Below are 12,241 nucleotides of genomic sequence, written 5' to 3'. Positions count from 1 at the left end.
TGATCTAGGTGGTCCTGCTCCGGCAGGGGGATTGGGCTAGATGATCCTTTGAGGTCCCTTCCAATCCCTGATGTTCTGTGATTCTGTAAAGTTAGTGAAAGTAGCCTTTTCTAAACAGAAAGGAATGTCTCCTGAATGAAAATAACCTGTCACTCTACTGATCTGCCCTCAAAAAAGTGGGAAGTTCTGGAAAATAATTCTGACCATGCAGACAAGAGTTACATCAATGTGCAGAGTAATCCCTTTTTAGAGGCCAAATATGAAGTTCTGAGTACACCACTGACTTCAACAGGAATTTGGCTGGAGCAAGATTCTGTGTCATTTCAAAGAACTAAATTCATGAGGCTTTTGTACGCATTTGCAAGGGGAAAGCATAGTGAGGAAAACAGAAGTTTCTTCACCATTGCACACAGCTACCATGGGTCAGCCAGGAGACCAGTTCTTCTCACTGGCTGAAGTTCACCCACTCCAAGCACTAACAGGAGACTCATACCCTGGACATGTCCCCTTGGACACAATCCACCTGCCATGTGAACACCTGCAGGGCAACCTCTCATGCCAAAATTATTTCCAGAGCTCTTACAAGGGAAATGTTACGAGCAACCGCTTTATTATAATAACTAAAGCTGGGGAGGCATGTGTTTTCTGCTGACCTCTCAGCTCGATGCTGTCCTCAGACAAAACCAGACTCATGGTTAAATTGGCAAACCTGAAGAGATGGTATTCCCTGCTCATTAAAGCACAATAATCCATTGTAGATAGTCTCTCTTCCCGTTATCATTTGAAACCTTTTACACAGGAAGATAGAAGTTGGCAGGTCTATACCAGAGAGATGTAATGACTCACTCAAAACAATGTCAGTATTAGTATTACCCATGCTTGCGCACTTTTTCTTGACAAGCATTTGCTACTGACAAGAGCCAGAGCTACAGCGCCTGACGGATAGTACGTTTCTCACACACATCAGCCCTCCTTACGTTTAGCTGCCCATACAGATGCTCAAAGAAGATGTTCAATTTTAAGGTGAAATTTTACAGAATTCTGGTCACGTGCTTCCAAAAAAAGAACAAACAAATGCTCAAAGTGTGTGAAACAATACCTGCATGTGAAAATGCAGACATGCCATGCTGAAATTACACCAACATTTGAAATTTTAATCAATCACATGCTGGCACACACATCATCTGAATGTAGTTTGCAAACAAACAGGTGTAAGTTTGCACAAGAATAGTTTTCACCTGAAACCTAGCTCCCAATTTCAAAAAATGTCACCGCAACAGTTTGTGGATAATTCTGGATACAGATGTAAGAGGACAGTAAGTTCAAAAATTCAGGACTCTTACAGTGAATCCAGTTGCAAGAGTGACCAAAGACACAAACATTTTTCATTATTTCAGAAGTATCTCAGTAACTGTTTAGTGAACTAAATTAATTTCCCTGAAGGTCAGTCTCTAGAAATGTCATGTATACAAACATATAGCCTTCTTATAGAGCAGGTTGGATAATCGACTGTAACGATTTCCAATTTACACAATTCAAAATATTCCATCAGAAGAAGTATACTTAAGTGCCCTCATTCATTCATTCATTGACATCTGAATGATGCAAGTCTACAACAGAAAACAAAAGTCTAAGATACTCAATTAGCAATGCATTTGCTAATGTCCTAACCGTCCAAATACTGGTTCTGCCTGAGCAGGTAATAAAATTCATGATAGAACTTGAATGGAACAGCTTCCACCACAAAACAGGGTAATTGCTCCAGAAAGGAATTCCTCTTTCTGATCATCTTGACATACAGGCTTTTTAAATGCTTTTTTTTGGTGAAAAGGCAGCAGTAGCAAAAGTGAAACATATTCTGCTTCAGCCTATTAATGGTTAGACTAAATAGAGATAGATTTCTCTATAGAGCTCAAGGAAAATTACTTAAACCACTGATTTTATCATCTACATGGTATCTGTAGAACTGACCATATAAAATCCCAATGAACCGTGATTTTAATCACAAGGAAAAGGTCCATTTCATCCATTAGAGTTACAACCAGAGAATATTTCCTGGACATGTGTTTGGTTTTTTTTTTCCACAAGGGGCTGTGTATCAGCTGTATCTTGTATCAGGAGACTGAGGGAAAGGGCTCAGAGAAGGAAAAAGCTTGTTCCCTGTTCTTGCCCCAGGTCCTCCTGCCTTTCATGATGTGAGAAGCGTTCCATATACCCCTTCCCATTCTGGGGGGGAATATGGAGCTGACTTCTAACTTATCATAGAATCATGGAATGGCATGGGTTAGAACCGGATGTTAAAGATCATATAGTTCCACCCCTCCTTGCCATGGTCAGGGACACCTTCCACTAGATCAGGTTGATCAAAGCTTCATCCAGCCTGGCCTTCAACACTTCCAGGGATACGGCAGCCACAACTTCTCTGGGTAACCTGTTCCAGTCCCTCACCATCAGAGTAAAGGATTTCTTCCTTAGATCTAATCAAAATCTCCCCTCTTTCAATTTAAAGTCATTGCCCCATGTCCTGTCACTACATACCCTTGCAAAAGGTCCCTCTTCAGCTTTCTTGTAGGCCCCCTTTAGGTACTGGAAGGCTGCTATAAGATCTCCTTCATAGGAGAGGTGCTTCAGCCCTCTGATCATCTTCATGGCCCTCCTTTGGACTTACTCCAACAGGTCCATGTCCTTCTGTTGGGGGCCCCAGAGCTAAACGCAGTACTCCAGGTGAGGTCTCACGAGAGCAGAGTAGAGGGGCAGAATCACCTCCCTCAACCTGCTTGACACGCTTCTTTGGATGCAGCCCAGCATATGGTTGGCTTTCTGGGTTGCCAGTGCACATTGCCAGCTCATGTTGAGCTTCTCATCAAGCAACACCTCCAAGTTCTTCCCCACCGTGCTGCTTTCAATCCATTCTCTGCCCAGTCTGTACACGTGCTTGGGATTGCCCCGACCCACGTGCAGGACCTTGCACTTGGCCTTGTTGAACTTCATGAGGTTCTCACAGGCCCACCTCTCTAGCCTGTCAAGGTCTCTCTGGATGGCATCCCTTACCTCCAGCTTGTGGACCACACCACACAGCCTGGTGTCATCAGCAAACTTGCTGTGGGCGCACTTGATCCCATTGCCCATGTCGCCATGGTAAAAAAGATGGTAAACAGCACCAGCCCCAACAGCAACCCTTGAGGAACACCACTTGTCACTGCTCTCCACTTGGACACCAAGCCACTGTCGTCAGTTGCTCTTCCCTTATGCATCAATGCTGTAACCCCATCGTAGGTGGCCACCAAATTTGTCAGGCACGATTTGCCCTTACTAATTATCAAATTCAACTTCTGAAAGACCAGATATAAACAAAATAGAAAAGAAAAAAATCTCACTAGTACAGACAATTCCTGCTTTTATTCACAGAGGAATTATAGAAACACAGAATCACAGCATATCTCAAGTTGGAAGGCATCCATAAGGATCACTGAGTCCAACTCCCCGCTCCTCACAGGACTGTTTCAGGCATTTAGAACTGTGTGAGAACCCTGAAAGTAAATGAAAGATCATTTTTGCACTTTATCAGAAGAGCAGCTTCTCTTCTAATCGTTTTCCATGGATAAGGGGTAGAAGAGAGCAGTTAAAACAAAGCAGGCAGCTGGTATGCTTCCTGTTCACCATCATCAAACAGATCGCTACCAATGGGGACCAAATGAAGGAACACATTACCATGGTGTAGAATATGTTATGGTGCTGCTAGGAAAGGCAATACAGTTGAAGAACACCACTATGATAATATGCGAAAAAGCCAAATCCATCTGCAAAATTCAATATCTGCACACATTTATGCTTAACTGTGGAACAGGCTGCTTTTTGGCCCCCTTCCTCCTCCATGTAAAGGCACAAACAACCTCTTCTCTCTATATAGATGCACATATAACCCTGAAATTAATTTTGTGTTTGACATGAATAAACTGGACTTCAGCTGGAGATCTCAAAGCACTGTATAAATGTAAAAATTACTTATCCAAAATTTGCCAATGAAAAGAAAAGAGGCACAGCAAATTTAAGTGACTCACTCATATTCACAACAAAATACTCAAATCTTACTTCACTCAGAGGGAGAGATGGCCTCAATGCCAAGAGTTTCCAAGAATTTTCAGGTGCAAAAATTCCAGAACTTTCATATTTCAACTGCATTTTTATTCCAAATTTCCCCCATAAAAAGGTGGCTGAACATGCCGCCAGGAATCTCTGTGAAAACAGATTTTGCTAGTGCCATCTCCTGGTGATAAAACAAAACTGAAAAATCATGGACTAAGTTGAAGATTCTCAAACAAAGTAAAGTGAAAATACAGTTTGGCCTGTTTTGTTTTGCTTCTCTATGATGGCTTGACCTGAGGCATCAAATTTTCCCCTCTGAAAATTTTAAGGAGGATACAAAAGTCATTAGCCATTTTTAGGACGACGTAAGTGCAGATGCATAAACATCCTTTAATCAGTGACAAGAGAAAAAAAAAAAAAAAAGAAATGCAACACTCCTGAAGAGTCACACTCTAAGGAAGGCACATCTGCCTTGATTTTATTCTTTGGGAATTTTTCTGAGGTGGCATTTTCAAAGGCATGCTGAGATTTCCACTGGAGGCTGCCCACGGGGTCACAAGCTTGACGTAGCCTCCCCCATTCAGCCTTGCCATGCTTTCTTTGCAGTCCTCCAGCTGGAGATACTCTTTAGATGCTATTGACAACAGCAAGCTGTCATCACAGTTAAAACAGATGTCAAAGCTATTGATAAATACACCCCATCACCTTCAACTGGTTTGCCCCAATCTGAAAGAATAATACTTAGTCTAAAGATTATAAAGTATGAGTTTTACTTAAATCTACCCTTTTGCTATACTGTATTTTGGATAGTTGCAATTAAATTTTAAAGCTCACTGTCCATGTTTACAAAGAAGAGGATAAAGCTGTAACGTTGGGTATGAGAGAAGTTAAATTACACTCTTAACACAGAATGGGTAAGCGTTGGCAGTATGCCTAATACTCTTGAGGGATTTTAGTATGAGTAGATGTAAAGTAGATCCTTTTTGGCATTAAGCCTAACACTGTTCAGGGAATTTTTGTAAGTTGCCTGGGGCTTTTACAATACACAGTCCAACATGTGTTTTGGTATCACCAGCTGTTTTTATTTTCTTAAACATTTTGTTCTTAAGAAAAATTCTGAATGCTGAAAGTAACAACTCTAAAAGCACAGAGTCAAAGTCAATGTAAACCACTGCCTGCGAGCATTTGTGTTCAAGACTTGCCAGAACATCTGTGTTCAGGAGTTGAACCATGCCTGCAACATGACAGATAGGAAAAAAGAGTTTAACCTGAAATAAGCACTCCAAAGGAAAGTCTTGCAACAGGAATCTGTGTACCATCTTTTACGTAAGAACGAAGTAAACCTCTTGCACGTTCTATGAGTTGCATACCAAGAACTACAGTGAACCTTCTCAAACTTCATCAGAATTGCTGGTCATCCAGTCCCTAAAACTAATGGCAGAATTAAATTCAGGGAGTCTCATGTTCTCAGCTGTGCCTTTTTGGAAAGTCCTAGACCAGACAAAAGAATCCACTGAGACCTATCCCTACTTTCTTCAGAATGGATTTCCCCAACAACTGCCAGAGCTGCAAGTAATGATTTTCCTTGACTTGATGGATCCTGTGTTGTTTTTCAAGCACATGAAGGCCGCTTAAGCATATGCAAAGCTGGAAAATGTGTCATGATAGATAAAACTGAGATCATTATCACTTAATCACTTCGCTGTACCTAAACATTATCAATAACTAGGCTTTAAAACTGCTCACAATTGATTATGAAAAACAACTGAAAAAGAAAACAACCCTGAGTCAAGCTTTCTGCATAAGGAACTGCACAGAATAGTGATGAGCATCTTTTTTCAAACTGCACCAACTGAAACATAGAATCAACAGTACTAGAGAGCAAAATAAGTATGTTAAAGAGATTTCAAGTGTGGCTCAAGCTGCTTACTTATAAACACTTATGCATATAACACTCCTTACCGACCTGGGTAGTTATTGTTCAAAAGTGTAACAAGGCTGTCTTGGCAACTGGAAACAAAAGATCCTCCCTGATCGAGTTCACAGTTCTTGCACAGCTTAGCAGCATTGGAGCTGCTGCTTCTTCCAGAGCCTCTGGAGGGAAAAAAAAATCCTGATCCCAAGATTTCATGACTGTCAACTATTTCCAGAATAAAGAAGAGCTTTAATGGTCTCCAACAGGAAACATGCTCATCTTACAGATGAACGTTAGCTAACTGACGCATTTTGCTACAAAAAATGTACAGTCACATTTGCAAGAAAATAGGAAACGAAACACACAATGATTTTTCATGTCAAGGAATAAACTTAACCCTGCAGGAACCACAGAAATGGCAGATGACCACTATCTTTTCAATGGCCCTGAAAAGGAGGACAAACAGGGTCCATGCCTATCTGCACAAGTTTCTGCCTTTCTTACTAACAAATGTCCTGACTTGGGACTTGGACAAGGCCCATCTCAAGTATTTTCAGGTAAATTCTTCACTACTGTAAAACAGTCTTAGTCACATACTCCCATGTTGACTACACTGGTTTTAGTAGAGTGGTCACGGTGGAAAAAAAGGCCAGACTGGTTTCCAGAGCTTGAACTCTCCACATGTGCAGTGTCACCTGCTGCCAGGGAGAATGGGGAACGCAAGGAGATGGCTACAGCTCTCGAGACTGAGAGTGGCTCACAATTTCTAGAAAGTTGTGCCAGACATCCAGCTCAAACCACAAGGCTGCCTCTCCCCTCCCCCGTCCATGTTGGACCTCTCCACCAGGTTATGAGCATGGTGGCTGGAGATGCAGCAGCTGGAGGTGCAGCAACTCAGCACAGAATTTTGTTCACAGGGGAAATTCTCCATCAGCCCAATCCAAGCTGTTTTAAGACTACAATATATTGTCTTACAGGACAGGAAAATCCACTCCCAAACTTTGAATGAACTGCCATAAGCATGTTATGGCAGCAATTCAGACCAAGGATCCACCTCCCCCAGCAGGACCCTGTCCCCAGGGGTTCTTATGAATAACACTGAGGAAAAAATAGAAGGCATCCTCCTGAACTACTTCCACAGCCACCTTCCTCAACTCCCTACAACAGCAGAGATGTGTTTATCACTAATACCTCTTATTGGACTTCAGAAAAAATTCACTGAGTAAGAGGAACCAGCATAGGTGCTGAATATATTGGTCCTTTCAGAAAATACGTGTTGTTTTCAGAAAGATTTAGGAGTTTTAGTGCTACATGAGACATGAGAACGCTCAGGATACACCTGAATGTAGTCCAGCTCACAATCCATTGTCTGCACAGAGGAGTGAATAAAACAAGCAATAAGAACAGCCACTAGGTTTTCTAGAAAACAAAATACCATTCAGATGTGTGCAAAGTGCAGATATGCTGGTAATAAATCCTTGAATGCGTAACTATTGGACATCACTACATTTAGATCACAGTTCTCATTTCAACTACTTGAAATTCACACACTTTAAAAAAAAATATCTTAATAGAAGACTCAGGAGAAAGCCGGATTTTAAAATTATATTATTTTTCTTTTCAGGACTTCTGTCAAAAGGTCTGCATTGATGAGAGAAGTTGAAGACCAGTGCTAGTCAGGTTACGATTTTGTGTCTTCCTTTACCGCTCTCACTCTTCTTCCCTTTCTGCTCATTCTTGCCTGATATCTCTCTAGCTCACTTCCACCTCAGCAGATCTGTCAGTAAAGATCTCTTTCTAGGCCTGAGTGAATCTAAAAGGTGTGAAACCAATTATTCACAAAAAGTAGTCAAATACACATACCAAACAAAATGAGAGACTGTAGACTTCTGTCATGGTTTAATCTGGCCCAGCAATTAAACACCATGAAGCTGCTTGCTCACTCTCCCCAGCTCCCAGGGAACAGGGAAGAGAATTAAAGGGGAAAAGGGAAGGAGACTCAGGGGTTGAGAAAAGAACAAAAAAAAAAAAGAAAAAAAAACAGTAACAATAATAAATAATTAAAACTAGTAATGATAAAATAATATACAAAGAAATGAAAACCAGTAACAATAATAAATAATGATAAATTAATATATGAAAAATATATATAATTTCATAGAATTTCTAGGTTGGAAAAGACCTTAGAGATCATCCAGTCCAACCGTCCCTAGTCCCCCATTAAACCATATCCCTAAGCAGTTCATCTACCCTTTTCTTAAACACATTCAGGGATGGGGACTCAACCACCTCCCTGCATGATAATAATATATATATAATGATAATATATATATAATGATAATAATATATATACAAACATGTGATGCACAGTGTAATTTCACACCAACCAGTGACCAATGCCTGTGTCATTCCCACAAGTGATCCTGAAAAAGGTAAGTCCTGGCACTGTAATCCCAGATGAGTGAAAGTGAGAGAGAAAACTGAAAGACCAAGAGTCTCAGAGAGCCCTCAGAAGAAGAGCTCCTAACTTCGTGGTCAAGCCTCACCTACATACTGTGCATGACATGGCATGATATGGAATACTTCATTGGTCAATTTAGCCCTCAATCCTCAATCTAAATTCAAATCACAAGGGAATTTGTGGGCCCTTTGCTCCAGCTTGTGCTCCCCCCTATCCTGTTGTGCTCGTGCACGCTGGCAAGAACATGGGAGGCTGAAAAGTCCTTGATATCTCAGCACCAACTATAAACATCAGTGCACTATCAATATTGTTCTCACAACAAATCCCATACTAAATCCAAAACACAGCTCTTTTAGCTGCTGAAAAGAAAAACTAACTGTCCCAGCTAAAACCAGGAAAATTTCCAATACCAAATACATGTACTGCTATGCCTACATTTTACACCTAATTTCTATGTGAAAATATCTAACATTGGTATACAAAAGGTATATAGTCCTAGGGAAAAAAAAAAAAAAATTACTGTACTAGCACATTTTTCTGTACTTAAAAAAATCCACCATTATACTATTTTCTTTTTCATATTCACAACATAGTACTAGAAAGCATATTATACCATCAGTACCACACATGAGGTAAAGTAACTGAAGTCAGAGATGTACACCAGTGCATGTGCAGGTTTGCTTTTTTTCTCCATACAGTAACGCAGCACAACGTGATTCAGATTCTCATTATGCACAAAAGCATAACAGTTTCTCTTAATGTGACTTAAGATGACATAGTGCTTTCTAAAAAACATCTCCTTTCGAAGTTTTCTGGCATTATATAAGACAAAGAGAGTCTTCATGCAAAGTAAAGATTCTCCGCATGTTGTGGTTACTGTAGATTACTACTGTTCTCTTTCTGTGCACTCAGCACCATCTCCTCTCAAATAAAAAGACCTCTGTAAGAAACAAGGCACACAACTGGATTGCGCCAAAATATTGTATTCTTTCCTCCATCCCAAACTGAAGCTCCTGTTTTGTTTTGGTTTTTTCAAGTCATTTTATCCATTATTGAAAGAATGCAGGGAAACTACACCAAAACCACCACCTAGACATTTTGTTGTATATCTTGCTGCATTTACTATCCCATGTGTTTTGAAGTATAAAACAAACAAACAAAACCTGTCAGTAGTGCAAACTTCTGTAACTGATACTGAGACAACTGTAAAAGGAAAACTGTTGTCTTCTTGAGATAAAAGTATAACTAATATAACTACCTACCAAAAGGCATTTGCCTCCATATACCTGACACTAGAAAAGAACAAAATATGAAAGAGCTGCACAAGGGTAAACTACAGGAATAGTTTTATAAGCTTTACACTCTTATTTACATGCTTTGCTTTATATAGCATAACGAGGTTCAATGTCTTAGAAAATTATTCGGACATAACCAAGTGAATGAGACTTAGCTCTTCTATAGCAGGTATGTTCCCCTGCATTATCTTCAAATCTGCAAGCAGTCCTGCTAGTGACAAGAACTTTAAAGCATGAGGAAATACTAATCCAAATCCATAGAAACACAGAATCTGAAGTCCAACATATCTGAAGTCCACAATGTTTTGTATAACCAGCTTTATTTATACATAAGCTTTGCTAATGCCAGCCCTTCAGCTTAATTCTCTACTTGCTATCCCACAAAACAGCAATTTTACATATCAAAAAAAGCTAATCAAGCCAAGAAAGAAGACAGAAATGACAGCAGCTAGGAACAGACCCATCAGGCACAGCATATTAAAATCCCCAAACCAAGGACATTAAACTGGATGATGCTCTCTCGACCCTGTGATGTGGCTCTGCAATACATGCTGCAGCTGGATTAGCTGTTATGTAGGGCTGTTTTAGAGATCCCAGCATGGATTCCCTGCTTTTAGGCACATAATTTTGAAGACAGCAGGAATCAGGCTCTACCTGTAGTGAAAGAGAGATAGAAAAGGTCCTCCAAAGCTCATTTAAGGAGTTCACCTCTGTAGCAGAGGCTTAAAGCTGTATTTAAGAAGCTTAAAGCTGTGGATTACACCCACCACCACCACCAAAGCCATCACTTGATAGGTGATCTCATGGGTCACTCAATTAATATGTATATGCATTACCACTGGTCTGACTCAGCAGAGCGCTCAAGCATGCAGTTAACTTTCAACTTGTTGTGAAATTATACTGGTTTCAAGCCTGGAAGCTTTGCTGAAGAGAGATGGACTTCCTAAGTTTTCAAGGGAAAGCAGTGAATTAAAACAGAAAACAGAGAGAAGGAACATGCTTGGAACAAAATAGGAAATCTCTGTCTCCTTTTCTGCACTTTCACTCAGGTATCAACCCAAGCTTTTCGTGGTATTTTAAACCAAGTAATTATCTTCTATACATTAAATTCTACTGTCTATGTACATTCAGTTTTGAAAGTATGATACCAAAACTCCACTAAAAGAGTATCCTTATCTCCAGCATGACCAGAGTCAAGAAGTACTGAAAACTTAAAAGTTCTGGTTTGACTTCAAAGACCCGAGTGCAGATAGTCAAGTACTTTCTCATAGACAGGTAAATCTCTGATGCACAAGTGGTTACTTACAGACAACCAGTCTCCAAATTTTGTAAGGACTATGCATCATTATTTTCTACAGCATAAACAGTGGTTCCAAAAAACGGATTGCAAATCTATGATCGAGACATGCTCTAATGTGCTTTACAGCTTGTCCAGCCTAAGCACTCTAAAAAGCATGACTACATTGATGCTTTCATCAGTAAGCAGCTGTTAGTCATCAGTGGAAAGCTGTGTTCATGCACCCAAGAAGTAGTATTTCTGATAGCACTCAAAAAATTCTGGTGCCACAGAACATAAAATGACTACCTGGATTTGTTGAGTCAAGGGGTTAGGTTACCAAAGCAAACTACACTGTTTACACAGAACCTTAAGACAACTCAGGGATTCTGAACAACTGCTGTAATACAAAGTCCCTGTGAATAATCAAACGATGAATTACTTTTGTAGAAAATAGCAAAATATTTTGTTTCAGTATCTCTTCCCTTGCAGTAAAAGAGTGCTAAAGAGACTGGATTCCACCTACTAAAATCAATACCATCTAGGTATGTGATACTGGAGAATAAATGCTATTAGTAATAGCAATAGTAAAAGGAGTCTTACCTTCACCTGTGCAAGGGGAGAAAGTATTTCCAAATTCTTGCTGGTTTGGCTTTAAAGACTGTGAGGCTGGCAGTCGTGGGGGATGCGGGACTTGTAACAAGGGCTTCCCATTTGTAACCACTTGTTTCCTGGGACACTGAGCAGGAAGGTGAATAGTATTGTCATTGATGTTGCCCTGAGGAGCTACCCCTCCTCGAAGGGGCATCTTTAAGTGTAAGCTGGCAGATAAGTTTCCAATAGCTGGGTTTGGGGTGCTGCTATTTGAAGATGGGCAGGATGTTCCTATATGAACTCTGATAGGTGAGATCTGCTGTCCACTGATCATCCTGGGTCCAAGAGGAATACCTGTTGTCCAATGGCTCATACTGCATGACCTCCCATTCATTATTAAGATGTTAATGGAATCAAAGTGTTTTTACAGACCCACAGCTATGACTGGAGTATTGCATCCAGTTCTGGAGCCCCCAACATAAGAAGGACATGGACCAGCTGGAGAGGGTCCAGAGGAGGGCCACGAAGATGGTAAGAGGGCTGGAGCACCTTTCCTATGAGGACAGGCTGAAAGAGTTGGGGCTCTTCAGCCTGGAGAAGAGGAGGCTCCGGGG

At 40.6% G+C, this 12,241-nt stretch overlaps 1 protein-coding gene across 1 annotated transcript in view; it reads right to left on the bottom strand.

The window, feature by feature from the left end:
• GLIS3 (GLIS family zinc finger 3) overlaps nt 1-12,021 on the bottom strand; it is a gene marked incomplete at its 3' end in the record, with an annotated part of 181,826 nt that extends 169,805 nt beyond the window's left edge. The window contains exon 1 of the mRNA XM_086629924.1: nt 11,637-12,021. Coding sequence (XP_086486050.1) covers nt 11,637-12,021 — 385 coding nt within the window. The remainder of the gene's footprint in view (nt 1-11,636) is intronic.
• Between the last annotated feature and the right edge of the window lie 220 nt (nt 12,022-12,241).

This window comes from Tauraco erythrolophus, chromosome Z, assembly GCF_009769465.1.
Source record: "Tauraco erythrolophus isolate bTauEry1 chromosome Z, bTauEry1.pri, whole genome shotgun sequence".
Taxonomy (NCBI): Eukaryota; Metazoa; Chordata; class Aves; order Musophagiformes; family Musophagidae; genus Tauraco; species Tauraco erythrolophus.
This window is presented reverse-complemented; position numbering and strand designations above follow the sequence as displayed.